The following is a 26,626-nucleotide window of genomic DNA, read 5'->3' as shown; positions in this document are numbered from 1 at the left end:
AAGCTCCAGGCGGGGGGAGGCTGCAGCGGACCGCCCGTCATGGCGCCCGAACGCCGCGGTGCACGCTAGGAGCTGTAGTCCGCCGCGGCGCGGGGTGCGCCGGGGAGGCGCGCTGCACGCCGGGAGCTGTAGTCCGCGGGTGCGGCGGGGCGGGGCGGGGCGGGCGCTCGCCCCTCCCGCGTGACGCTGTCGCGGTGGCGGCGGCGGGGCCGCGCGCGCCCGGGATGGAGATCGGGCCCCACGCGGGGCACGCGGAGAGCAGGTGGGGCCGCGCGCGGCGGGACATGCGGGGGGGGCGGGTGCCGGTGTCCCGGGGGCGCGGCCCGCGGGGGCGCCCGTTGGGGGCGGGACACGGGGCGCGGGTGCGGGTGCGGTGCGCGGCGGCCGTGCCGGGCTGTGGGGCGGCGGGTGCGCGCCTGGGGGCGGCAGCGTCCTGCGTGTGCACGCGTGGGGTGTCGCACACTCGCGCGCGCGTGTGCGTGTGTGTGTGTGTGTGAGTGTATCTGGGACGCGGCGCGGGGTGTGCGTGCAGGAACGCGGGCGGCAGCAGTGCCAGCACGCCCGTGGTGCCTGGGCAGCAGTAGGGATGCACGGGGGATGCTCCTGGAGAGATCACGTCCTGCGTGGGTGTGTGGGAGTGTGTGCACAGCCAGCGCCTGGGCACAAGTGTGGGGGTACTTGGGGACGAGCAGGGAGTGAACAGACCCCTCGTGAGTGGGATCACCGCTTGCAGAGCGTGACACTGCCCCCGGCTCGGTCCCTCGTGGGAGGAGGCGCACAGTGGCCGGGCTATCAGAGCCATCGCCCACCCGGGGCCAGCACACCGCTCTGTTCCATGCCCTGGGGAGGAGTCTTGGCCACCGGAGGGGCAGTGACAGCCACGGGTGTGTATCCTCCGTATCTGATGCTCTGCCCCACTCTTATCTCCCATCAGCCACGGCCAGCACAGCAGGTGCCAGGCCTCTACTTCATACACCTTGATCATAAGGGCGAAACCACCCGCCCTAACGCTGTGCTGTCTCCATTCCAGTGGCTCTGCAGCTTGCTGCTCTGGGATTCTTATCTCCTGTCCTTCCTGGCAGTCATCTGCATCCCCTCTTCTAGGTGCTGAACAGAAATTTCTTTATTTATCTCTTTGTTTCTGAAGGCGAGGCCCTGCGTCTGCACATGGGTGGTGGTGAGTGTGTTGACCTGAGCTGCGTGGTCTTCGGATGTGCTTCAGGCCTGGATTTTCTTGTTAGCATTTATGAGCAGCAGAGGCTGTTTCCCGGAGGTGTTTTGATGGCGAGTCCTATTTACTTCAGGTTTTTACATGTGCGTTGGTTTTGCCCTGGTGCTCACAAACGCAAGATGAATATTGGATGGAAATTGGAAGTGTTGGCTGGGGAGCAAGGAGCAGCTGAAACTTGATATGGGAGAGAGGCATTCCTTATCTGAGGGGTTCAGCGAGTCGCTCTATTCCTGCTTGCCATATCAGCTGGGAAAATGCTACCGGTGCTTTTAAAGCTATAGCACAGGTTTGGGGTGCCTTCTGATATGCATGGTTCGAGCTGTTCTCCCTCTTTACTAATGTTTCAGACACAGCAGGTTCCAAAAGGTCAAAGGAATTGATTGCATTCACTGGTTTGTCTTTCCAGGCTCATGTTTGTGCATTTTCTTGCCTTTGCAAGCACAAGTCCTGCTCTACCACACTCTGCCATCGTGTGACTAATACGGCTGGGGTGGTGCCACCCCCAGCACTCCACCAGGGATAAGGAAGGCATCATCCCCCACCATGTGGCCCCTGGCACATGCAGGGGCCTGCTTGTTCTCCTGGCTGGCACAGATGCCTTGGGGAAGATCCTGCATGGGCCTTACACTGCCTTGTCCTTTGTGTGGTGTGGTTAGCATTTTTATTCCCAGTGAGGTGCCGTTTCACACTGGATTGTGGCAGTTACCGATAGTGATAAGATAGAGATCACTGGATCCGTCTTCCTGTGGATTACAGAAAATGCAGAAGCAAAATTTATTTTGCTGAAGTCCATCCTTCTTCCAGCACAGGAAAGGAAAATGAGGCTCTTATGCTGGATTTTTCCTCCTAACAGCAGGTTTGAAATGCATTGAGTGGCAGGGCTGTAATGCCAATGTCCAGGGAGGACATTGTCCTTGACGGCAGGAGGAATAGTGCTGTCTTGCTGGGCAGAGAGCAGGGCTCTTGGGGTGGTGCAGAGGACACAGCAGTCCTAGGGGGAGCAGATGGGCCAGTGGTCAGCTGGGCAGGTTAGCAAAGAACTGCCACCTTTGTCTCTGGCACCAGCAAGACCGTCACAGACAACAGGGCCAGAGGAGAGGGTTCCTAAAGGGAACCTGTGCTGTGAGCAGTGGAGGGATGCGAGCAGCGGCTCTTACGGAGGTGGGCTGCTGTGGGAATCTGCTCTGCCTGTCACTGCCTCTTGCTGCCTGCATGCTTGTCACAGGAAGGTCTTGTGCAGTTTGAAGCCAAATGGACGGAACCCTGGGTCCACAGGTTGTGGTCATCTGCTTGTGAGAGACTTAGCCAGATGAGCAGGTAAAGCTATCTGCCATGGGAAGGTTAAAAAACACCTTTAATCCCTATTTTCTTCCCTCATCCTTTGCCGGTGCAAAGCAAGAATGCGTCAGCAAGCAGCATCTCTGGGCTGTGTTTGCTGGGGGCGCCTTTTGTGGTTGTGTCCCCATTTTATTTCAGTGCCAGCTTTTGGCATGGATGCGAGTTACCCTGTGTGTCCTTTTTCCAGACAGCCTGCTCAGCTATTCCTGCCCATCCCTGCTGGGCTGGCAGAGCTCTTCTGGCTTCCTCTGCCTCGTCAGCCACTCCCTGTGACTGCAGATGAATTGCACGAAGCCTGGCTTTCTTTAATCCCTTTTCCCAGCAGTGCTGAGCCTGCCGGAGGAGGAGCAGGCGGGGGAGTCCAGGGAAGGGGCTGCTGGTTGTCTGGGAGATGTGGGGACAACGAGGCAGGAGCAGGCTCTGTGCAGGGCAGGTTACGTGACATCTTCGCTTTCTGCAGGAGGAACTGACAGCCAGCACAGGAGTGAGTGTTCTTGGAGTTTTGTCAGAAGTCCCTCCATAACCTCAGCATCCTTAGCCCAACCTCTTTAGTGTTCTAAGAAGGATCAAGAGAGTCTTCCAGGTGGAGGTCAGGATTCGAGCAGCCGTTGCTGAGTGCCTCCTGCAGAGCACAGGAGATACACAGCAGATGATGTTTCTGGCAAGAAAGATGGGCTTCATTTTTATTTTTCATTTCTGAACGCTGGCTACCTGTTTGATTCTGTTTCAGAAAGTAATCAAGATTTGGTTTTATTTTAAATTAAGAAGTCAGCAGCATGGCTTCCTGCCTCTGCTGTGAGTCACATTTGCTGACTTGGACCAAAAGAAGTTCCTACCCTTGCTGGCATGGAGGGGCTGAGAGAGCCTTGGAAGAGCAAGCAGCATTCCTTGTTGTCAGTAGTGGCAGCATTAAGCCACTTTTTTTGCAAGGCTGGATTCTGTCTTTTATCACTCCAGTGCAAAAGGTTCAGTTATGTTTGGGACAGTTCCCAATGGCAGGTTGATGTTGCTGTACTTGAAGATGGAGTTTGTTGTGGTAAAGAAAGGAGATCCAGTGCCAAGTTTGTGGAACTGGTGGTTAAAATTGGAGGCTGGATCAGAGGTTTTCTTTAAGGCAGGAGAGGGATGCAGCTGAGATCTCACTGCTGCTCCATGGCCCCTGCAAGCAACCTTGGCCCTTCTGGCTGGGGGAACCAAGTTCTGCTAGATCAGGAGAGTAGAAGCACGTGTGGTTCTTGCAGGGGAAGCTCTGGTCTTGTTCTGTGGCCCTCAGGGGTATTACTCACTTTGCCCTTATTGTAAATTGGGGTGTTTTTGTAATGTTATATGAATTGGCCTTACTTTGCCAGGCTTTCTATAGCACTGGCAAAGGAGAATTCTCTTTATTCAGGGAAAAAAAAAAAAAGAAAAAAAAGCAGATTTCTTAATAATGCTCTGAACACCAGCAGAAAAGGGAACTTGGGCTTTCTCCATCCCTCCTGGCAGCTGAAACCCAGGCTCTCAGTGGGAGGGGAGCAAACCCTGCTGCTAATTCAGGGTTGCCCCAGAGTCCAGTCAAAGCTGAAATGTGGTTAGCTGAGCTCTCTCAATTTCCCTGCCACCTGCAGCCAACTATATGGGTTGTCAGTTCTTCAGCCTTGTGTCACTGTGTGCTTTTCAGCATGTTCCAGCCCAAAAACAACTGGGGTTTGGGTATCAGAAAGGTCTTGTGTGTCCAACTTGTGAACTGCTTTAGGCCAACAAGTTCCGTAGGATACTTACTGTCCTACCAGGATTTAATTCACTTTTGGTGGGTTCAAGATCATCTCGGCAAAGGTGCTTTAATTATGTGGCTTATTCTCTATGTGCTTCTGTGTTCAATGTTTTAACATTTTGAGTTTATTTTGTTCAAGGATTGCTTACCCTTAGTTTTGCTGTGCTAGGAAAGAGCCATGGATCCTGGTTTCCTACCTCTTGAGATGCACAAGTCCTTTAATGAGACCATTCATTTGGAAAGGCATATCTCTGCATGTGCTACCCTCACATCCTTGTGTGCATCACCTGCTTTTTACAGCATGAAATAACATGGGAGTGAGTTCCCCTGACTCACTGACTTGGAATATCAGTGGCGTGGCTGAGCTTTCACTTGCATTTCCTAACTCTTGAGTGTTAGGAGTATCTTAGGGAGGAGCTGCTGATGTTTTGAGCTCAGTGGCTGCAGGTGCTCTTTGACCAGGGACTGCCAGTTCCTCTCTGGGCATCCACAGACAATGAATATCTGCATCGTTCAGAGCAGGGATGGGAAAAGCCCATAAATTCAGCAGAGCTGGATCATTTTTTTATGTGTCCCCAAGCTGTATCTCCTTCAGGAAGCTGTCTTTTATTTATATCTGTGCATTTTTTTTCAGTCTCTTCTGAGATAAAGCCCTGTGCCTATTAGTCTAAGTGCAACATAAACATACACATGCTGCCACATGCACTGCAGGTCTGGTTTAGAGCTCTGGTACTGTCAGAATGGCAGGCTTTGCTGGTGGGATGGGTTGGCTTCTGTGTGGTTTAAGCTTAGGTGGGCACTGAAAGTGGTGATGTTTCCCTCATGAGGAAGGGAAGTGAATGGGGAGCTTAAAGCAGAGCCAATACTTAATGATCTGCTTGTTCAACTAATCAGTTTGGCAGTAGTCTCAAAAAGAGAATATTGGTGAGAAAAGCTTTGTTTTAATTACCAGAAGTATGTGGCCCGCACTTTGATCCCCAAGGGATGAGAATGGGAACAGTTTTAAATAGTATTATTTATTTTGAGTTTTTTTCCTTCTTTTTCCCCTTGTGTTTTGGAAATCCAGTTTGGTTTTGGCTGTGGAAGGGACTAACTGCTGAAACGCCATCTCCTTTCTTGCCAGTTGAAAACCTGAACTTTCACTCTAAGGTGGCAATTAGGGTGCTTCTGTTACAAACCCTGCAGAGACATGTTTTTTTTTTTGTTATTTACACTCCTAACTGTACCTTGCAATGTTCCTGTTCTTCTGAAAGAGTGTCTCCTATTTGAATATGTGTTTTTGACAGCTGCTGTTTATCTGGTGACATTGTCAAGCAGCTTGAGTGGGAACCTCAGTCATCCAAAGCTCCCTTCCCCAAAGCTGCTTTTGCATAGTCAAATGATGTTACCTCTCTGCACCATCTCTCCTGCTTTGTGGTAGATAATGGTGGTTTCTTGCTGTGTGCAGGGCAGCCAAAGGGGATGGTACTGATGAACTGTTGTGCATACTCTAGAGTTAACCAGCAGTTTGCTAATCTGTCCATAACATGGTATTGTTCTTGCAAGTTGTGCCTACAGCAGGTCCGGGCCCAGAGAGCAGCTGTAGAGCTGGACATGCAGATAGAGTGTCACCTCCCTGGGAGAGGAGCATCTCTGCATCCTGACAGGGCTGGAGCTCTCCATGTGATGTGCATTGCTCAGGGAGTGCTGCTCTGTAAACACAGGGTCTGCTCCATGTGGTAGCCCTCACACCCTTCCACACAGCTGCTGTGCTCCTGAGGGGCTGCCGCTCTCTTAGAGAGAACGTGTCAATGAAGCAGGAGGCTGCTAGAAAGTTAATCCCCAGCTTTTTGGGCCAGACAGGGCATGTAGTACATTGCAGGAGCCATCAGTCTGTTCTGTCTGTCTCCTGGTGGTGGCTGCCACTCATCAGAAGAACCATTACAATACGGCCTGTTGTCCACAAACCATGTATGGGAGACCACAGGGATGTGCAAAGTGCTAAATTCTGGACCACCACAGGTTTCAGGCTGAACAGAGTTTCCTTTGAGAGAGTGCAATACCATGTTCCTGTTGTGAAGCTCCTTGCTGTATGTCTGATATATCTTGCTGTGTTCCTCTGCAGGCAGGAGCACTGGAAGCTCCTTGGCAACCTGAAGACCACAGTGGAAGGTTTGGTGTCCATAAGCAACCCGAATGTCTGGTCCAAGTATGGCGGCTTGGAACGGCTCTGCAGAGACATGCACAGCATCCTCTACCATGGGCTCATCCATGACAAGGTATGGCTCTGTCCTGCCAGCACAACTCTCTGTCTGTCTGTCTGTCTGTCTGTCTGTCACAGCCTCAGTTCATGTCACACGGAGGTGCTGCAGCTCACTTCTGTGCTCATAGCAGTGTGGGCACAGCACTTGTAAACAGGGTGGGAAGTGATTCAAGCAGGGACTGAGTTTGCCTGGTAAATCCTGTGGTTGTCAGAGGGACCTGGGTGTACATTCTTTCTATCTCATCTACTTTCAGTATGGTTTTCCTAAGTACTTGTGCCTCTTTTGCTGAGGCCAGCCCCTCTCTCCTTTCTTTCTGCTGCAGCCAAGCGATTAAATTGCATGTGCAGTGAGTCAGCCCCATATCATCTGCACTTGGACAAGTCCCCAGCAAGGCCTGGCAAGAGAAACCTCGCATCTTTACTGTTTCTGGTTAGCTGTGTTAGTAACAGGAGCTGGCAGCCAACCCTGCGCTCTGCGTGAATGGGATCACTCTTTCCAGGCTCTTGTTGTGCCTGCAGTTGCTCACCCAGCCTTCCCCGCTTCCACGGCTGCCTGGAAGAATTTCTTTTTCCCACTTGTGTGCAGAGGCTTGAAAATCTCCCCTTCAGCTTGCAATTACCAGCACAATTAATTTACAGTGGAAAGCTGAAACAAGGCTGCAGGGCTTCCCTGGGGACAGGCTTCCCATCAGTGGCTCTGCCACCCAGAGAGAAGAGAACGGCACAGAAGAGCCCCAGGCAGCTTACACAGGCCCTGATCTGGGTTCCAGATCAGGAAAACTGCACCTGTGCAATGCTGCACCCAAGCTAATAAACCTCCAGGAAGTGCCAGACTGGCAGGTTTTCTGAGCAGGGAGCTTTGCTCCATGGATTTATCTAGTTTGCAGACAGCATTAGTTGAGGTGCTGCCCTGTTAGTCCCCAGCTGCATGAACCAGGGACCTTCTCTGGGAGATCGACAGAGAGAGGAGCTGCCTTTTCCATGTGAGGTGTGCAGTGTTCCTTCTGACAGACCTGCTATTCACAGGCTTCAGGAAGTGAGGTTTAAATGCTTTATACTCATCTGTCTGTTGGTACCAGTTCATGCCAGACCTGCAAAGCAGGATGGTGTGTTACCTTCCTCAGTGCTTTTACTATAGGCACAGACAGCTCTTCCACTCAGGAATGTCTCCTCTGATCAGGCATGTGTGGCACCAATCAAGCAGTAGGAGTTGTAAAAAGAGGCCCATGAAAATACAGCTTCCAAACAGCAGTTGGTTCATAGCTGCTCCAGCAAAACATTTCCGTTTACTTTTTATTTTCTTGGCAACATTTTTGCCTACAGTTGGGGATTTAAAAAAAAAGGTGAAAAAATCCATATGTACACATTAAGAAAACTAGGGTAAGAGGTTTTCAGACTCTAGAATTGATTTTGTTTGTCCAGAAAACCGATTTCAGTCTACAAAACTAAAATTGCCATGTTAGTTTTCTAGTCTTATAAAACAAAATACTCCCCTGCCAAACCAACTAAACCACCAAAACAGAAGCCATTCTTCTGTCGCTTGTGAAAGAGGAAATAGAGATGGAAGTAAAAATAATCAGCTTTTTGGTGAAGAGACACTTTTTGGGTCTGTGTTTACAACCAATAGGGTAGAGAGGAAAACAGAAACTCCATTGCAGTTCCTCTCTGACGAGAAGAGTAACTAAGAAAACCCCTCATTGTCTGAATAAAGCTGAGGCAAACAGCGTGGCCTCTTATGGCAGCAAGGGACTAATGGGGATGTGCTCATTTAACTGGCACCTGGGAGGTGGTACCTGACTATGCCTGTCCTGGGCAGGTGTGCTGCAGACAGAAGGATTACTGGCAGTTTGTGAAGGACATTCGCTGGCTGAGTCCGGGCTCTGCTCATCACCTGGAGAAGGTGAGTTCTGGTGGGGTGGCCTTATGTGCCCAGTGGGAGGGGAGAGGGCAGCTGGGCTGGAGCCTCACCCATGGGACAATGGTGCCTGGGCTGTTGTGAGTAAAGTGGCTCCATGGCTTGTGGAGGCTGACGCAGGGTTTTTGGGTACAAGCCATGTCCTGGGAACTCAGTGTGGCTTGGGCTGAGACAATTGGTTGCTTATTTCTCCCAGCCCAGTCTCCAGTTCTGCTGGGCTGGGTGCAGCAGGCATCACAAAGGGAACTGGCAGAAGCAGTGCCTGTGTGTGTGCAGGGGCAATTCATGTGTCTGTGCAGATCTCTAAGGGTCTGGGCTGTCCCCTTTCTGGGTTGTGACTTCACCATGCATTTATTCTCCCATTACTGACTTGTGCCAGCCACTGGCATGTGGGGATGCTCCTGGTTCTCGGCTATGCTGTACTGATATCCATGGTTCCTGCTGTGGATGGGCACAAAGGGCTGGCCACTGGTGGTTCCTGTGTTGTTCAGCCTGCTGCTGGGGGAACAGGGGTGTAACTCCAGTCCAGCTCTGCAAGCTGCAGCAGCTCAGGCTTTGCCATAGCCTTTCCCAGTTAATTTGTCAGCAAGAAAATGACCATCGCCACTGGGGTCAGATTGGATTTGGGAGCATGGGGTCCCTCCAGGTTAGAGGCAAGGCTCATGGGTGGGAGAGTGTGCATGAGAAATTTGTTGTGCTGGTGGCTGGCAGAGGACTTTGGTCACTGGCTGACCTTTGAAGCATTGTTCCTGCCTGGTGCTTTTGCTTCCCTGGTGGCTGGGAAGCTGCTGGGACATGCCCTGTTTCCTGCTGACGGTGACTGGCATGGGAAAACTGCTGTTATCAAGGGGACCAAAGCCATGCAGTGAAACAAGCCCTGCTCCCCTTGTTGCCTCTGCCTGCCTTAACCTGTGCCTGACGTCCCTTTCCAGTTCATCAGCCTGCAGGAGAGTGGCCAGCGTGACCCTGAGGGCCCAGGGGACCAGGCCATTGCACAGCTGTGGCTGCAGCACAGCCTGCAGTGCCACTGCCTTTCAGCACAGCTGAGGCCGCTCCTGGGGAACCGCCAGTACATCAGGAAGTTCTACACAGGTAAAGAGCAATGGGCCTTTTCCTTCTTACTAGGAAAATATATAGCTGGTGGCATTTCCAAGCTGTGTGGGAGTGAGGGAGGACAGCAAAAAAGTTGGTTTCAGTGTTAGGAACCGATGTGTCAAAGTGTGCGGGTGAAAGGGACTCCCTTGAGCAGCATTTTTTTTTCTCCCCAGATACTGCCTTCCTGCTCAGTGACGCCCACGTCACGGCCATGCTGCAGTGCCTGGAAGCTGTTGAGCAGAACAACCCCAGGCTTCTGGCTCAGATTGACACCTCCATGGTGAGTTGAGGTCCCAGATTTTACATCTGGCTCTCCCCAGATGCCAACTGACTGTGGCTGCTCCCTCAAGGTCACATTCAGGGCAGAACTCTTGGACCAGAGGCTGGACTTGGAACTAGTAAAAGTTGCTCCAAGAGGGAAGAGAGTGGGGAACTGGTCCTTGTCCTTTCTGTGTGACCTGTAAGGGGTCAGGGTGGGGGAGATGGCTGTGTGGAGCCTGTAGTGGGGCACCTTGGTTCAGGCTTGCACCAAGGATTTGAGTAGGGGACCTGAGGACCAGTTCCTTGTAAGACGCACCTTTAAAGCCCTCTCCAACAGTCCCAGGCTTCAGGGCTGGCACACAGAGCTGCCTGGTCATAAGGAACAGTCACCCTCTTGAGGGGATGGGCAACACCCCAGGACACCTGCATGCCAACTCCTGCTCATTATACCAGTGACCCCCTGTGCAGCCCTGTGCCAGCTGCACCCTCTCCAGAGGAGGGAAACAGCAGCTGCCTTCTTTGCACAAAGTCCCCAGAGGAGAGCAATTAGTGAGGCTTCGTTAAATGGGGGCTGTGTTCTTTCAGCTGGCCGGCACGTCACTGCCATCCCTGTGCGCGTCAGATCCTTCTGCTGGGACAAGAGACTTGTGTGATCACAGTGGTGAGGGACACAAGGGCCATCTGCCGGGAGCACTGGGCTGCCTGGATCATTTCACTGAGAGCCTGGTAATTTCCCAATGGGAATCTGTCCTGTGGACAAAGAGCTGCTTCCCTTCTGTGCTGCCCTGTTTTTCCCTCCCCACCCTCGCATTCCCAGGGCTGCCTCATCGTCTGTGGTTGGTGACCAGGCATTTGCATGTTGATCCCTTTCTGTTGCTGCTCTTTTGTCATGTAGCCCCATAGATGCTGGTTTATTGATGATGCCACCTCTCTTCAGCTTACCAGGAAGAGTGACAATCCATCTCCAGTGACCAAGAGTCAGAGCCTGACTGCCCTCCCTGCATCCCCGTGTGTCGCTGCTGCCACCTGCACACAGCAACGCTGCTTTGGGTCTTTCTCCAGCCTCCAACATCCAGCATCCTCTGGCCTCTCAGGTATCAAGGGTAGGCTGGGGAGCTTAGGGTAGACTCAGAAAAGACTTTACCTTTTTATCTGCCTATGTATTTGTTGGGGTGAATGAGTATGGAAGATTTCTGCCCATGATGGGAGGGAGGGATTTGCCTGTGGTGGGTGGGCATGTTGGTGTGAAGCCACAAGCTTATTGCTACAGGATATGTCTCCTTGTCTCCTTGTGCCAGAGTGTGTGAAATCATGCTCCTGCCTCTGTCCAGACAGGAGACCAGTGAGTTCCTGTGGCAGCTCCAACTCTGGCCAGCCCCAGGAGCGCTGCCCGTCCACCCGGTCCTCCTCCTTCAGCGAGGGCAGGTCCCCTCTGGAGCAGCCCAGCTCTGTCACCCGCTTCCACGTCCCCTCACCCAAAGACCCCTTCTCTCCAGCCAGCGAGATGAGCTCCAGCACCACCAGCCAGAGCGAGGATACTTGGACAGGGAGTCAGGATGATGCACAGAGTGATGTTAATGACGGGCCAGAGTACCTGGCCATTGGGAACTTGGGACGCCGGGGCCGGGCATGCAGCAGCACCAGCACCAGCAGCACCAAGAGCAGTAGCTCCAAACTCTTCTCCTCCAGCAGCTCCCAGAAACTGGACTCAGTATCATCCCTGGGGGAGCAGGGGGCAAGTGGAGGTGGCAGCAGGGGCCTGAGCCTGTTGCGCCGGTCCAGCTTCTCAGAGGGACAGTCTTCAGCTCCACAGGGCATCCTCAAGAAGAGCCACGTGCGCTCACACTCTGACACCAATGTGACTTCTGGGAAGTTGCACGGTAATGGGAGAGCTTTTCTGGGACGGCTTTTGGGCGTGGGAGTCTCTGGTACCAGAAGGCTGATGCTGGCCACCCCCTTGATTCCATGGATCACACTGGAGAGAGGGACAGTGGGCAAGTGGTTGGTCTTTTCCTTTAGCTTTTCAGCTCCACACTGGAATGATGGGATGACATCTTGCTTCCCAGAATGCCCTGTGCTGGACTGATACTGGTATTGCCAGCTTTTACTAAAATCTTAGAAAATGGCAGCAATGCTGTGGCATCAGCTGTTCTTCTCCACTGGCCTTGCTTGCCTGGGATAAGGGACTGGGGTCTGAGCTCCTCCAACTGGTAGGATGTCATCCCACTGGTAACCTGCTGGGTTCTCCTGTGGTCTTGAGTAAGTGAATACATGGGGATGGGGAGAGTGGGGTGTGAGAGGACAACCAGTTTGTGGGAGTTTGCCCTGATGCTGCCTTCACTGGAGAAGTGGAAGTCCTTGCTGAGTAGTAACTAGTCTGTCTCTGTTTTCTCTCCCTTAACGCTGCCCTTCTCCTCCTCTGTCTGCCTAGGAGGCCTCAGGGATATCACCATTATAATAGAAGATCCAGTGGCAGGTTTGGGAGCCAGTATAACAGCCCTTCATCAGTGATCATTGCATCAAGTTCAGGATTGCCATCAATCCATTAGTGTTCATTTAGAAAACCAAAAAAAAAAAAAGATCTTCGCTGTGTCCCAGCTGATGCTTTGAACTGTGGCCTGGTTTATGCATGTGACTTGAGCAAAATCCCAGCTTGGTTTGTGGAAGCAGTGGACCAGAGCCAGAAGTGTGTCCAGCTCCCCTGCATGGCATTAGGGAGTGCTGGCCATCAAGTCTCTGAGCTGCATCCCCTGCCCTTCCCTCCACCCACTGCCTTGAAAGCCAGGAGAGGTTTCATCTCCTACCTAGTGAATATGGGCTGGCAGCTAACCAGGCATGGGCTTGAACATCTAATTTTTCCTTTTATTTTGCGGATCTGTGGTACAGGGAGGTTTGAAGTTGGCTGATTTCCAGTGTATGTACCCTCAGCTGAGGCTCCTGGATGCTCTTTTGGGCTCAAGGCAGGCTTTACCCCAAGCAGAAATGCTGGGGTGCTGCCATCCCTTTTCCCCACGTGCAGAAAAAGTCAGCAGCTCAAAAATAAGAGGGCTGTTTTGTTTTGCATCCACTGAACAGTGGCACTGGGTTTGTCGAGCTCACATCTGCGTGCTGAGGGTTCTGTGTCTGGGAAGGCTTCTCCCTGGGGGTGATGGGTATTCAGAGCGATATGTCCAGCCCTGTGTCCTGCTCCAGCGGATGATGCTGAGTACTGCCTTGCTTTACCTTTCAGCAGTAGGCTCTGTTGTATGTGGAATCCCCAGGCATCCACCCCATAAGGTGGTTTCTATGTTGAGGTGGCTGCCAGACACACTGTCAGGCTGCAGTGAGTAGCTGTGAGAGTTTCCTACCCTGACAAGTCTCTTGTCTTCCAGCCTGTGGGGTGGGTTGATCCCAGGCCCCATCCTGGTGACTGCTGCTTCATGGCCTTGACAGGGAGAGGCTGTTATTGATGGGCTCAGGAGCCTCCAGCCACATCAGAGTTATGGCACAAAGCTGGGAACAAAAGTGAGTAGAGGTTGAGAGGACAGGGTTGCTCTTCTGTTATGGCTCAGGATCGTCAGCTGGCACCTGCCCGGTATCCAGAACTGTATGCTCCTGTCCCACTCCAGGCAGGGTGTTTTCAGTCTCCTTCAGCAGTCCTCTGTCACCCAGCCACTCCATCCAGGTGCTCCCTGGGGCCATGGCTCTCTGTAGAGCACCACCTGTTCTTGGTCTCCAGTCAGGCCAGCTCCTGGCAGTCTCCACTGGCTCAGTCTGGCAGGGAATTGCACCAGGACAGAGCCCTGCCCACAGCCCGTGTAGGTCACCTTGAGCACTGCACCCAGGCTCCAGTGCTGTGTGTGGGGAGGCCTGACTTACAGTGCAGCAGGAGCATGTCCTTCAGATGCATCCTTACACTGGTGGCCAGGCTGCTTTGCAGGGCAGGGACCTGCACAGATCCTTTGGCAGCTCATGATTCCCTGTGTCTCCTGTTCTCTGTTCTGGGAGATAACTCTGCCCTTGGAATGCTCCCTCAGGAAGAAAGGGCTGGCAGGAGGTGCTTGCTGGAGCCTGTTGTGTCCCCCAGCTCTCTCTGGGGTAAACAGAGGAAGGCTCAGGATGTGACTGTTCCTTTTTTCTCATCATCTTCACTCCTTCATTCCCCTTCTCCTGCCTGAAATGCCTTTCTAGTTTTGTCTCCTCCTGGGCTTGCCCTCAGCTGTGGCATGGAGCAGGAAGATGTCTCTCTTTATTTCCATCCATTTGTGCCTGTGTGTGTGATGCCAAGCCCCTTTCATTTCATCCTGTGCAGTGGCAGGGCGCCTCTGAGGTACTGGGGTGTGTCTGATGTCATCTTCCCTTCCAGAGTCCCATGGCGATCCAAGTGGAGGGAGAGGGCCGGTCTCTGCTTCCACACAGAGCAGTGAACTGAGCACACCCAGCTCCCTCTACATGGAGTATGGTGAGTACAGCCAGCCTCAGTGGGGATACTCAATCCTGGTCAGGTTCCTCCATAGGCTGCAGTGGCCTCAAGTGCTGGCACCTGCTTGTGGGATGCTGTCTGGGCGCTGGCAGGGCTTGGTGGCATGGAGATAGCAGGTCCTTCCCTCATACCCGTGTCTCTTGCTTTTCTAGACTCTGGGCAGTACCTGAGCTCGGGGGAAGGGATGTTCAGGAGACCTTCGGAAGGGCAGTCCCTCATCAGCTACCTCTCTGAGCAGGACTTTGGCAGCTGTGCAGACCTGGAGAAGGTGAGGGAAGCAGCAGCAGCCTGTGTGCTTTGGGGAATGTATCTTACTGCAGGCTCAGTATCATACTTCCTGCCGGCTCAGTATCATACTTCCTGCCATGTGGAGGATAATGCTATGGTATTGCCTGGTGCAGAGCTGTGCACAGAGCTCCAAGACTGAGCTCCTTGGTGATGTCTGGTAGCTGGGATTTGTCCATCTCTCATATACGTGTCAGCTTTGCAACATGTTAGAGCCCCTCAGGGCTGTGTGCTGACCTCCCAGAGTGAATGTGTTGCACATCCTCTTTGTAGGATGCCTCTTGTGTTTTGTGAGTGTTCTGATGCCCAAGAAGGCTTTGTTTTCTAGGTCCTCATAGAAGAGTCATATTTTGACAGAGATTAACATCTTTTTGCCACCATTCATGAGTAATAAGCTCTTTCCTGGCATAGGTGGGGAACAAAATTTTACCAAGTCTTCCTAGTTTGTCCAAGGCATAGCTTTGAATACTTTTGCTCTTGCAGGAGAACGCCCACTTCAGCATCTCAGAGTCCCTGATCGCTGCCATTGAGCTGATGAAATGCAACATGATGAGCAGGCAGCTGGAGGAGGAGGAAGAAGACAGTGACAAGGAGATCCAGGAGCTTAAACAAAAGATTCGCATTCGACGTCAGCAGATCCGCACCAGGCACCTGTTCCCTACCTGCCAGGAGATGGGCTCAGACAGTGGGTGATGTGTTTTGGGCTCATCAGCTAGTGGGATGTGGGTTTTCTATCCATTGCCTATCCTATAGCTGCCTGCCTTCCTGCCTGTTCCTTGGAAACAGTTTAATTGCTACCGAGGTGGTGCCAAGATTTGTGAAACTGCTGCTATTGAAGACCATAATGTGACAGATACCATCCATTGATAACACTGCTGGCACTGAGTTATGGAATTTCATTTTGAACCCATAGTGTTTTCCATCCTTGAGCTCCATCTCTCCTTTCCCTGGCCATACCTAGCTATTCCCATCTCCCATAGCTGTGAGTGACCATTTGGAGCACTTCCACTGATGACCTGGCTGTGATGTCTTTCTCCCAGGTCTCCTGGCAACAGACAGTGGGTCCCAGTTCAGCTCCCATGGCTCCATGCGGCTCTCTGACTCTGGCTCTGCGGAGGATGTGGAAGAGTATGAGATCCGAGGTAGGAGGGAATGGCTGTGTTGGCTTCTGTCATAGAAACAGACTTCCTGGTGTGGTTGTGTTGGAGTCAGTCCTGCTGAAGAAGACCCTGTCCCTCTGGCCTTCAGGATGGCTTTTCCCAAACAAATGGCTGAATTCTGAGTATAAGCAGAGCAATCAGTTTCCCTCATATGGTAGCATGACTTTCCTTCAAAATCTTTTGTAACTCAGTTACATTCTGTGCCTCTGGCTGGTGGATGGTTTCCATTTCATTGCCTGGTACACGTGGCTGCTGTCACAGCTAGAGAGGTGGGAGAGCTGCCATCCTCTCTTCTCCTCCCCAGGCAGAAGGAGCCATAGCTCTCACCATTTACCTCTTGTATGGTGGGAATTGGTCACATCCTGACCTGCAATACCTGTAATCTTGGCTCCTGACAGCTTAGGTAGCTGAGCTTATTACCCACAGGAGACCAGCCCAAGTCCCTGGGTATTCATTTCCTTCAGAGCCTTGTTCATCCTCTGAAGTGGATGACTTCTCAGCAGTACCTCCATCTCTCTTACTTTAAAAAGAAGATGGAGTTGTCCAGTCTTCAGCTTTAAACTTCTTGTCTCCTGACTATTGCCATCAACCTCTCCTTTCAGTCCATGAGGGTGAGGTTTTGTGTCAGTTTTGTAGCCCATGGAGGAGTGTGTGAATTCAGTTCTGGGCTCTCCTTGTGTGAGTGCTGCTCTTGTTTTATGCCCTTTCTCTCTGGCCTGGCTGAAGCACTGAAGTCACCTGTTTTGTCATCACCATGTCATACAGATGGTAACGATGGATCTAACCTGATTCAAATGTCCAAGAACGGCCTCTCAGTGTCAATGGCTTCCTTGTTCTCAGGTACCCTGCAGTGCTCCCTGGGCACGCGCGCGTGTGTGCAAGGTGTGTGTGTGTGTGCACGGGCACACTCCTTTGAAATCTGCCTGGCTTCAGAACTGGGAATTAGTTCCTGTATCATCCAGATGTCAGCAAGAAAAGCTGTGGCAGGATGATGTGGCAGGATTGAGTAGAGCAGAGGAGTTCTGCTGTAGGCTCCATCCCCCAGTGCGTTTTGCCATGCAGTATTTTGGATGTATCAAAAGTGCCTGCTGTGGTGAAGACCTGTCTTGTCTGGGGTAGGACTTCACAGGACAGTGAAGCTCTGTAGGTGTTGAAGGCTGAACCTGGGCTGAATGAGAGCAGAGTCCTTTTCGATGTGGGACCAGGTCTCCATCCCAAGTGCCTTGGAGAGCATTATCCTGCTTGACGTGGCAGAGCTGGTGTGCCATAGCTTTGATCTGAGCCACAGCATTCCTATTTTGCTTAGACTCAACTCGGAGTGGAATCCTTCTAGAAAGAAGTTCTGGAGGGAGAAGTAATGAGATCAGACAGGGCACAGGCTGTCTGTGCCTTTGTTTGTTCATGCTGGAGGTCCTAATCACTGGGATCACATGCAGCTTAGTGTTTTTATTGTTTACAGTAGTACTAAGTAATCCTTCTGGTCTTCTGGCCGTGTTTAAATAACCTTCATGTGCTCCCTGTTTGCTTTAGCAAGGGAACAGCCTGCTGGGCTGCTGCTGATCTCTCCTGTCAGGTGTTCAGCACCAGCACGTTGCTCCTGCTGGGTTTACTGGTGCTCAGATCTTTCTTGTCAGCCTTGTTGTGTTCACAGACCAGGCTGTGATCCCGGCTAAAGCTGGCACATGGGGTGCGGGGTGTTGTCCTTAGATTTGGGGGCTGTTCACAAACTTCCTGGGGACTATCCCACTTGACAGCATTGGCAGCAGAGATGTTTTGGGTAGCTGATGAGGATTTGGGGTGTGTTTGCAGTTAATGTTGGGAAGCGAGCGGTGTCAGGATCCCAGTGTTAGCTCCTTTGGAAGCCTAGGGTCAGACCTGGCTCCCTCTGCCACCTCTGAGACCATGTCAATGCCTGAGTGTGCTCCCCATAGCACCTGGCCCACTCTGTGCTGTGTGTGCCTCTGTTTGTTCATGTTCATGGTAGTCTAGGACCATGTGGGACCTTCCTGTGCAGAGAGGAAGGCACCAGAGCATGGCAGGTGTGTCTGGCTGGTGCCCTACAAGGTCATGAGGCTGTTTGCCTGAATTTCCTGTTTTCTGCAGCTAGAATTCAGTTTGCATGATGTAGATATGTGGATTCTTTAACATTAGGATGCTGTCCTGTGCCTGTTTTAGCAATGGATGTCAAAATCAAGTGTCTGAGCCAGATTCCAGTCTTGTGAGTCTGTAAATTTGCAGGACTTGCTCCCTTTCTTGCTAGGGTAGTCCTGCTCTCTGTAGAAAAGCTTGGGGCAGGGGACATTATTTTCTCTGCCTGTGATTTCCTTGCATCATAGGCTGTGATTCCCTTGGCCTCAGTGTGCAGTTGGTGCCTGGCTGGGATCATGTGGACTCTCTGCAGATTTGTGTCAGTCAACCTGCTTGGGGTACAGGAGCAGGAACCCTGAGCTGTGCCTCCCCATGCCAGGCACTGGGGCAGGGGAAGCTACAGGCTTTTGTTTGGGGGTGGTGTGGTCACTGCAGACCATTCCTAGAGCTCCCCAGAGGTACAAAACAGCAGACCTACTGGGATGAAGGTTGTGACTTTGCAACTCTTCTGTCCTGACTTGTAGTACTTTCCCCTTGCATACCTCTTTCCCTTTTCTGGGAGCCTTATCTGCCACGAAGCAGGTTTCTGCCTGCATCTGTCTGTGTTGTACAACTGGAATTGTCCTGACGTAGGAGTCTTCTACTGTTGAGATGGATTTCCTGTTAGGGTTTAACCTGCTGGAGTGAAAGAAGGATGAGCGGTGAATGTACCACTGGGTACTGCCTGGTACCCGAGCTGCAGGGCAGCCCAGGGCTCTTTGGGAGATGATGGGGAGGTGTAGGGAGCAGGACTGCAGTGTTCTGCACCTTGTCTTGGACCCCTCTGTCCTCAGGAGATGAGTCTGTGACCTCTGCAGAGGGCTGGCCTCATGGCTGCTGGCCCTTTCTCTGCCGGGATGCTGATGTGCCTGGGCAGTGCTGGGCACAGGCTGCCAGCCCTGGCTCTGCAGTCACTGACAAGCTGTGGCATGGCCAGTGTCTGATCTTACAGGTTACAGTCAAGTAGAGAGAAGGGCTCTGCATCCCATTGCTAATCCCTTCCAGCATCTATACTGTGTGTAGAGAGCTACTAAACCTTCTTGCTAACCCTGTAGTCCTGCTCTTCAGTCTCCTGTGTGTGTTCTATTTCAGGCCATATTACTGCTAGGACTTGGTGTGTGACTTGTACCAGTGGCCACTTGTCTCCCCTAGACTTCAGGCTGGCTGTTCACAGCATCCCACCATGCCCTTCCCTTGTAGTTCTGACAGTCAGCTGATTAGACTGCACCCCTTCTGCTGCTCAGTGCCACTGGTAGAAGTTGATGCTGTAGTTCACATGGTTTTGAATAGCTTGATGAGTTTTACCTCGAAGCTTTGGTTTGAAATGAGTGTATCCCCCTGCCCTGTCCCATCTGTTCAACCTTGTCTGTTTGTGATTCAGATGCAGACATCAAGAGGAACCCAGACTCCAGCAGGAAGTCCTTTCTCTCCTCAGACTCCATGTATGTCTTCAACCTCATGGTGACACATCTTGGTACCACGTTCTCTCTCCTACCCAACTCTGCTCTTCCATGTGCATCAGTTTCTGTTTTGCACTGGAGTTGGTATCCCTCCCTCCCTCCCTCCCTGTGGACCCCATTGCTTTGTGTGGTGAAATACAAAGCTGTGTCCATGGTTGGTAGCTGCTTGTGTAGGTTCATGCTGGGAGAGCAGTTGTTTCTGACTTACACAGGCACTGGCTGTCACTTTGCAGCTTCCCCCACAAACAGGCACAAGTTTTGCCAAGTGAGTTAAGTTTTGCAAGCTCTTCTGAAAAGTTATTGTGTTGCCATTAGCCAGCTTTTCTTGGGGACAGCTGCAAAGACAGAAATCAACCACGTATATTAATTTTAAGCCTGTGTAGCAGTGCAGAATTAAGGTACCAGAGTTAGAGGGAGGATCTGGGACTAGCATGGGTCTGCAGGGAGGACACAGCTGTGAGATCCAGTACTAACAATTCCTTTCCTGTCTAGATCCCACTCCTTCCTCAATTCAAACTCAGCAGAGGCAGTGGCCATGGGCTTGCTGAAGCAGTTTGAGGGCATGCAGCTCCCAGCTGCCTCTGAATTGGAGTGGCTGGTCCCTGAGCATGATGCCCCACAGAAGGTAAGGCTGTCAGTTCCTGTCACTGATTGCATTTGATCTTCCCTGAGCCCCTGGCTTCAGGACACTGCTGAGGAGGATTTGCTTGTCTCAGTGCTCCCTTTGTAGAGCTTGAGCAGGGGGTTTATCTGGGCTTTGGAGATGGATGCAACCAAGCAGTGTTGTGCCACTGCAGCCTCCTACAAGCAGTGTCCAGATCCGTGGGGACAGCCCTTCTTCAGCCCCCAATTCATCTGGAGGGGCGACTTGGTGCCTGGCAGTTTTCTGGAGGGCTGCAGTTGCAGGTTTCTGGCAGTCCAGCCAGGTACACTGCTTTTGCAGTGCAAGATAGGGATCTGACCCTCTTGCCTGCCTCTCCCAGCTCCTGCCCATCCCTGACTCTCTGCCTATCTCTCCCGACGATGGAGAGCACGCCGATATCTACAAGCTGAGGATTCGAGTGCGCGGAAACCTGGAGTGGGCCCCGCCGCGACCGCAGATCATCTTCAATGTTCACTCAGCCCCAGCGTAAGGACCCGTGTGCCTGGGAGCTCTCAGGGGACCTGCCCTTTCCATCCCTTTTCCATCAACACCAAGGTTGCTTATCTCCTGGTAGCTGGTGTTTCCCTACTCCGAGCCTAGTAAATCCACGGTGATCACCACTGTGAGATGGTGAGATGGCCAGTGCCTGGGGTTTGTGCCTTTGGTGTGACCCAGGACACAACAGGGCTTTTTCCCTTGCATGTGTTGTCCACATAAACCTCCCAGGCCTGTACTGGTACCCATCTTCTGGTGCCAGGCACCATCAGGGCTGGGTCATACATGTTGTCTTCTGTCTCTGGGCAGGAGGAAGGTGGCTGTGGCCAAGCAGAATTACCGGTGTGCAGGCTGTGGCATCCGGACTGATCCTGGTGAGTGTTGGGAGCCTGACCTGTAGCTGGACAGTGGTGGGGAAGAACCTGCAAACAAGTGGGAAGATGCTGAATGAGTGGGTGGTGGTAGAGCTCAGCACAAGATCGCTGGAGCAGTGCTACACTGCCATTGCCAGCTCTGTCTGCACATTGGTGTGCACCATCCACAGAGGAACCTCCTCTTCTAGGAGGTCACAGAGCTGGTGGAGGTAAAGAGCAGCCAGCCTGTCCTTTAGAGGGCATTTCAGATCTTGACTCTTGTAAGGCAAAGTCTTCTGTTGGGTCCTCAAGCTCGCAGCAGGTTCTGCAGCTACAGAGCTCTTCTCTGAATATGTAGGTAGATGTGGCTGCATGAGGCTGGACTATTGGTCCCAAAGGCTTTTGCAGTCAGAGGGTGCGTGCAGACCCCAGTGCTGAGCATTCTGGGCTGGCAGAGATGCCAGCAAGGCAGAGTTCCTTGCTTGTTGGAAATGCTGAACATATTTGGGAGTGCAGCAGAGTCCGTGCCTGGGCTGACCCTGCCTGTCTGCCTGGCCAGATTACATCAAGCGGATGCGGTACTGCGAGTACCTGGGCAAGTATTTCTGCCAGTGCTGCCATGAGAACGCCCAGACCATCATCCCCAGCCACATTCTGCGCAAGTGGGACTTCAGCAAGTACTATGTGAGCAACTTCTCCAAAGACCTGCTGAGCAAGATCTGGAGTGACCCACTCTTCAATGTGCAAGCTATCAATCCTGCCCTGTACCAGAAAGTGAAGGCTCTCAACCAAGTGCGGGTAAGACACTTTCCATGCCTTCATGAGTGGAGTTCGGGTGAGGTGGATGGCTGCCAACTGTAAACCATATTTCAGGGAAGCTGGGGAGAAGCAGATATTTCAGTTTTGGAGGCTTAAAACCTCATCACTGTGTCTTTCCATTCACCTCTTCTGATTTCTTCAGTGGCATAGGTATGTCAAAAGGAATTTCTGTCTGGTATCCAGCTGTGCTTCAGTTTATCTCCTGGAGCACATGACAATGATTGTGCTCACCTTACCCTGTGTGATGTAAACACTTTGGAAACAGGAGAGCAGCAGCTGAGGAGCAGCAGTTTTTTCAGCAGCATGGGGAATGGGGCAGACCTGCTTAGCTGAGGTCCATGGCACTGTTGACTGATTTCTTTGTCCCCCCTTCTCCAGCTGCTGCGAATCCAGCTTTTCCACATGAAGAACATGTTCAAAACGTGCCGGCTAGCTAAAGAGTGAGTCCTGGGATGTTTTGCTGTCCTGGTTCTGTCCCCTGGCAATTTGCACTGGGAATCTGTACAGCTTGTGCATTGAGCTCTGGGGAGAGAGGGGGCTGGAGTGGGAGAGAAAGCACAAGGAGTGAAGGGAAGGTTCTTAGTAGAGTCACTTTGCTCTGAGCTCTGGTTTCTCTGTTCTTGCAGCCTCCTGGACTCCTTTGACACAGTGCCTGGCCACTTGACAGAAGATTTGCACCTCTACTCGCTGAGTGACTTCAGTGCCATCAAGAAAGGGGACCTGATGCCTCGCCTGACGGAGCTCCTGAAGGCAGGCAGCCTGCACATTGACAAATGCATGGTAAGGCCTGCTCTCCTGCCTCCGGCACGGCTCTGAACCCTTGGGAGCGGCTCTGGACCCTTGGGAGCAGGCTTTGCTGCAAAGATAACTGAGGGGGAGGCTTTGGTGTGCAGGGCAGCCACCAAATTACCTGATTCAATGCTAACTGTTCCTGCCTGCTTCACAGAGCTCCTACCTGGCACAGATGGGATATTTGCTACCCCATGTTGGCTCTCCCCTGCCCCTGACACAGATTGATTCAGCCTTCCTGTGCTCCATGCTGGGGAAGGGCCAGAGCAGGGCACTGTGGCCTGCTGTCCTGCTCTGCTCTACCTTCTGCCCTACTTTCCAGGGAGATGAGCATTTAGCTGCTTTTTCCTTATCTTTTCTCCTTCCAGCTGTGCCAAGCCAAAGGCTTCATCTGTGAGTTCTGCCAGAATGAGGATGACATCATCTTCCCCTTTGAGCTCCACAAGTGCAAAACATGTGAAGGTGAGATACTAGGGAAAAGCAGAGAGGGGGCAGACCCTGGGGCCACCAGGGTCTGCTTCCACTTTGAGTGGCATTTGTGCTAGCAAGAGGTACAGAACCCTAACTAGCCAGACCACAGTGTCCCTGCGCATGGCCTGTGTCTGCAAAATGTTACAACAGCAGCAAATCATAATTGTTACAGTGTTTGCTGGTGTGGTAAACTGTGTAGGTCCCTTCCTGACCACGCTGTGTGCTGGCTGCTCTGGCAGCTGTGGGCAGTCAGGCTGTCACTGCAGTGAGCGAGTGTCTGGGAGCCCTGGCTTCCCTCCTGCTGCGATTACAGGACAGGCTGCAGCCTGCACACAGCTCCCCTGCCCCTGCTTGGATGGCTGGAGCTGACCTTGCAGAGCAGAGAGAGCCTGAAGGCTTTATCTCTGTGCCCTTCCTGCCTGCTAAGAAATCCCCAGGCCCCTTCAGGAGACATCCTCGATAATGCCCAGTATTAATGGCTGAGTAGAGCTTGGCCCTACGTCTTGGGACCAGCCTCTGAACTGGCATGAAATGGCTCCTGACAACATGCAAGCCTTGGTTTGGCAGGTGCAGTGCCAGAGAAAATTTGGAGCAAACTCACTGTTTCCTTGGAGTATCAGGAAAGCTTGGGGAGGGACCTTGTGGGGAGCAGAAATCCTCCCTCTGTGCTTCTAAAGCTTCATGAGCTAGTGCAGGGACCTGGGGTGTGGAGTGTCAGGCAGTCTGTCAGCCTGTACCAGCACTCAGCCATGCTCTCCCTCACAGAGTGCAAAGCCTGCTACCACAAATCCTGCTTCAAATCCACCCACTGTCCTCGGTGCGAGCGTCTTCAAGCGCGGAGAGAGCTGATGGACAGGCAGAGTGCCGAGTCCTACATCTCGGACTGCGAGGATGAAGTGGAGCAGCCGGAGGCGGTGGCAGCCACATGAGCATGTTGCAGCCAAGGAGCAGATTGTGGGTTTATTTATGTGCATGGCCTTCATCACCAGAGACTGAGCCACGCAGACTGGGGATGAGGAGGACTGTTGGGAGGCCTGGAGCACTGCCTTGAAGGGATCTCTTTTCCCTCATGCAGTAGTGTTGGGCTGGGAAGGGAGCATATTCCACCCTGTCGATCTGCTCCAGGTACCACTCCCACTCCCTGATGCCTTTGCTTGGGGGGAGGCAGCTGCTCCTGCCTTTCCTGCAGGTACAGCAGGGACCTTTTCTGAGCAGCTGCTCATGCTGGACCTGGCAGGGTTGTGCTGGCTAACCCTGTGCCCTGCTCCAAGCCAAGCAGGGTCTCCTGAAGGGTCAGCACTTCTGCTCATCAGCTGTATACTAGGAAGCTCTGGTCTCATCTGCTCCTTGGAGGAGGGAATCAGGTGTCAGTCCTCTGATCCTCCATTCTGCTGCTGGGGGTTGTGTGCATGGAGGGAGGGTGGGGTTTGGGGTTGGTTGTATATTTAATAGCTCCCTTTCTCAAATGTGCTGTGGGACATTGCTGGAGAGCAGTTGCTGTCACTCCAGAATCAAAGCAGAGGAGCTGACAATGGTGAAAATGCCAGATTTCCCTGTGCTGCAGAGGGACATTGCCCCCGGAGCAGCTGCACAAGTGGACATGCTGACGCACTTTTGGCAAGCAGATCCCCATGGCTCCGTGGAAATCTGCCTCCACAGGACACGGTGAGGCTTGTGACCCTACTTCCTCCTCATGCTGCCAATCTATCCTACCAGGAAGATATGTCCTTTAAGGATGATATGGGACCTCACTCTGGTGGCACCAGGACCTGCCTTTTGTGGAGCTGCCTCTCTACCTGAGACCTGTCAGGATGCAGGTGAAGGCTCATCCCTCCAGCTGCATCCCCAAGCCTCTGTCTTGGTTTGTTGTTTTAGGTTGTGGTTTGTTTTTTGGGGGGGGGGGGGGTTTGTTTGTTTTTTTTTAATCTGCTGGACTTGGTTTTATTTTTTTAATGTACTTGTTTGTATTTTTAACTGTGTGTTCCCTCTCAAGGAGGTGCTGCTTGAAATGCCTTCTTAGGGGGCATGGGATCTGCTTGGGGCTCACAGGTATAAAATCTCCAAGGCTGTCTTGCTCCTGGTTCCTCACCCCTGGATGGAACTGGTCCCCTCTCCCCTCCTCCTGCTTCCCTTGGCGGTGGAAGGGTCCCTGAGCCAGGCAAAGCCTTGAAGCTTCCCAGCTGTGCTGTGGTGGGATGGTCAGGCAGCCTGCTTGCTGTGGGGATACCTGGAGGGGAGGGGTGCTGCCAAGGACTGGTTCCTCACTTGTGCAGAGTCACCTGCCACAAGTGACAGCTGTGCAGGGTCAGGGTCAGACCCAGTGGGACAAGGTTGAGCTCTGTGCCCAGTCGAGGAAGTGGCTCTGCATCTTGTGGATGCTTTAGCCAGGGCATGTCCAACACCACCTCAGCACAGGTGGACTGTGGGGTGTTAGGAAGGATGGAGTGGCCTGTGTATGTGCAAGGAGGGTGTTGAGGGACCAGAGAGCAGTGCACTGGCAGGAGGCCTCAAGGGGCAGTGGCTGATGCCCTGATTGGAGGCTAGGATGTGACCCCTCATGGGCTTTCCCTGTGGGGGTGGCAGGGCTGGGGAGAGGGGAAGAGGCTGGGACCAGGAGAGATGGCTGCAGGGCTGGGTCATGGAGGGTGGCTGCAAGCCTTGCTGCTGGGGGCCAGGCTGCTGCACAGCACCATCTCTCCCCTGCCTGCAGCATCCTGACCAAGTCCTGGAAGCAGGTTTCACTTCTCCAGTTGCTCTCCTGGGGTTTGTGCTGCCTTGTGTCTTGCTTCTGCTTGTTTTCCCCAGCAGAGCAGCTGCTCTTCTGACTCTTGTCTCTGCCAGCCCTGGGGCTACCAGATGCTGGTCTGCCTCGGTCTTGTCTGTCCCCAGGCCCAAGCCAAGCCCTCCTGCTGCTGCTCAGACCTGGGACCCCCTTCCCTGGAGTTGCCTCAGCAGCACACCTCCATCCACCCTATTTTGTTTGAAGCACTTTAATGTCATGGGACAGCAGCTGAGAGGCTGCCCAGATCCCTTTCTAGAAGCACTGAGTACTTTTTGAGAAGAGGGAAGGAATTCTGGCTTAGTTATGGTTTCCATCCTCCGCCATGGACTGTGTGTGGAAGCAGCAGGACTCACAAACCTGGCAGAGGTCTCCAGGGCAAGATTGTGCCCAGCACTGACACTGCTGCCCAGCACTGACTGCTACAACTAACACTGGAACTGGCCAAGACAGAGGGAGCTCTTTGGGAGGGAGAGCTGGGGGCTGCCCTAGCCGTGAACTGGAGCCCTCACAACAGGATGATTATTGCACAGCAATTAAAATGCCGTCCTTAATAAACTAAGTTAATAAGGAGTCTGGTTGTGTTGTGACATTGTTTCAGGTGGGGTAGTGGTATGTATTGCACCTTGAGGTGATGGGGCAGGCAGGGTGTGCTGCTCATGGCAAGGAGCATTGGAGGGACAGCTTGTGCAGCTGGTGATGCAGTCACTGGGAGGGGGTTATTGTCACTACCCCTTGACTAATTATTCTGGTTTGTGGCTCCCCCTGCAAACTGCCCACTGGACTTAGAGCATGAGGTACAAGCCAATGAGTGAGGGGCTCTCTGTAATGCCTGTCCCCTTCCAGAGCCTGCCTTTGCTGCTGGCAGGGGGGTCCAGGGGCCTGGCCTTGGCTGCCCTGTCCGTGCTTGCATCCCCATTCCATGTCACCCGGCTCTCCCTTCACAGC

At 52.7% G+C, this 26,626-nt stretch overlaps 1 protein-coding gene across 9 annotated transcripts; it reads left to right on the top strand.

Moving 5' to 3' along the window:
* Positions 1-191: 191 nt before the first annotated feature.
* RUBCN (rubicon autophagy regulator) lies at positions 192-26,251 on the top strand. Of its 9 annotated transcripts, XR_010722594.1 has the most exons (24): positions 408-1,104; positions 6,427-6,580; positions 8,381-8,464; positions 9,412-9,571; positions 9,748-9,854; positions 10,421-10,561; positions 10,731-10,929; positions 11,167-11,715; positions 12,267-12,311; positions 14,181-14,276; positions 14,450-14,565; positions 15,066-15,267; positions 15,623-15,724; positions 16,508-16,582; positions 19,251-19,311; positions 19,822-19,954; positions 20,313-20,458; positions 20,777-20,841; positions 21,380-21,618; positions 22,018-22,079; positions 22,266-22,419; positions 22,797-22,890; positions 23,665-24,024; positions 24,616-26,251. XR_010722594.1 is itself a non-coding variant. In XM_066193399.1 (23 exons), exons 1-23 carry the CDS (start codon positions 225-227, stop codon positions 23,826-23,828), a joined length of 3,144 nt encoding a protein of 1,047 aa, XP_066049496.1. In that variant the 5' UTR covers positions 192-224; the 3' UTR covers positions 23,829-26,251. The 9 variants fall into 9 exon arrangements, 8 of the variants coding, with proteins under 8 accessions (XP_066049496.1, XP_066049495.1, XP_066049497.1 ...); XM_066193399.1 differs by lacking the exon at positions 408-1,104 and adding an exon at positions 192-262 and having other exon boundaries at positions 10,773-10,929; positions 23,665-26,251; XM_066193398.1 differs by lacking the exon at positions 408-1,104 and adding an exon at positions 192-262 and having other exon boundaries at positions 23,665-26,251.
* Positions 26,252-26,626: the final 375 nt, after the last annotated feature.

The sequence above is a fragment of the Chamaea fasciata genome, unplaced genomic scaffold, assembly GCF_029207755.1.
Source record: "Chamaea fasciata isolate MVZ Bird 193981 ecotype frontalis unplaced genomic scaffold, bChaFas1.0.hap1 SCAF_11, whole genome shotgun sequence".
Lineage (NCBI taxonomy): Eukaryota > Metazoa > Chordata > Aves > Passeriformes > Sylviidae > Chamaea > Chamaea fasciata.
Note: the sequence above shows the minus strand (reverse complement) of the source record. Positions and strands in the feature narration are given on the sequence as shown.

Excerpts from the sequence above, each read along its gene's own strand:
- RUBCN (XM_066193393.1), top strand. The coding sequence starts at position 587 with ATGCACGGGGGATGCTCCTGGAGAGATCACGTCCTGCGTGGGTGTGTG. Across the intron at positions 9,572-9,747 it reads CATCAGGAAGTTCTACACAG|ATACTGCCTTCCTGCTCAGT; the intron begins GTAAAGAGCAAT and ends TTTTCTCCCCAG. Across the intron at positions 22,420-22,796 it reads TGCACATTGACAAATGCATG|CTGTGCCAAGCCAAAGGCTT; the intron begins GTAAGGCCTGCT and ends TTCTCCTTCCAG.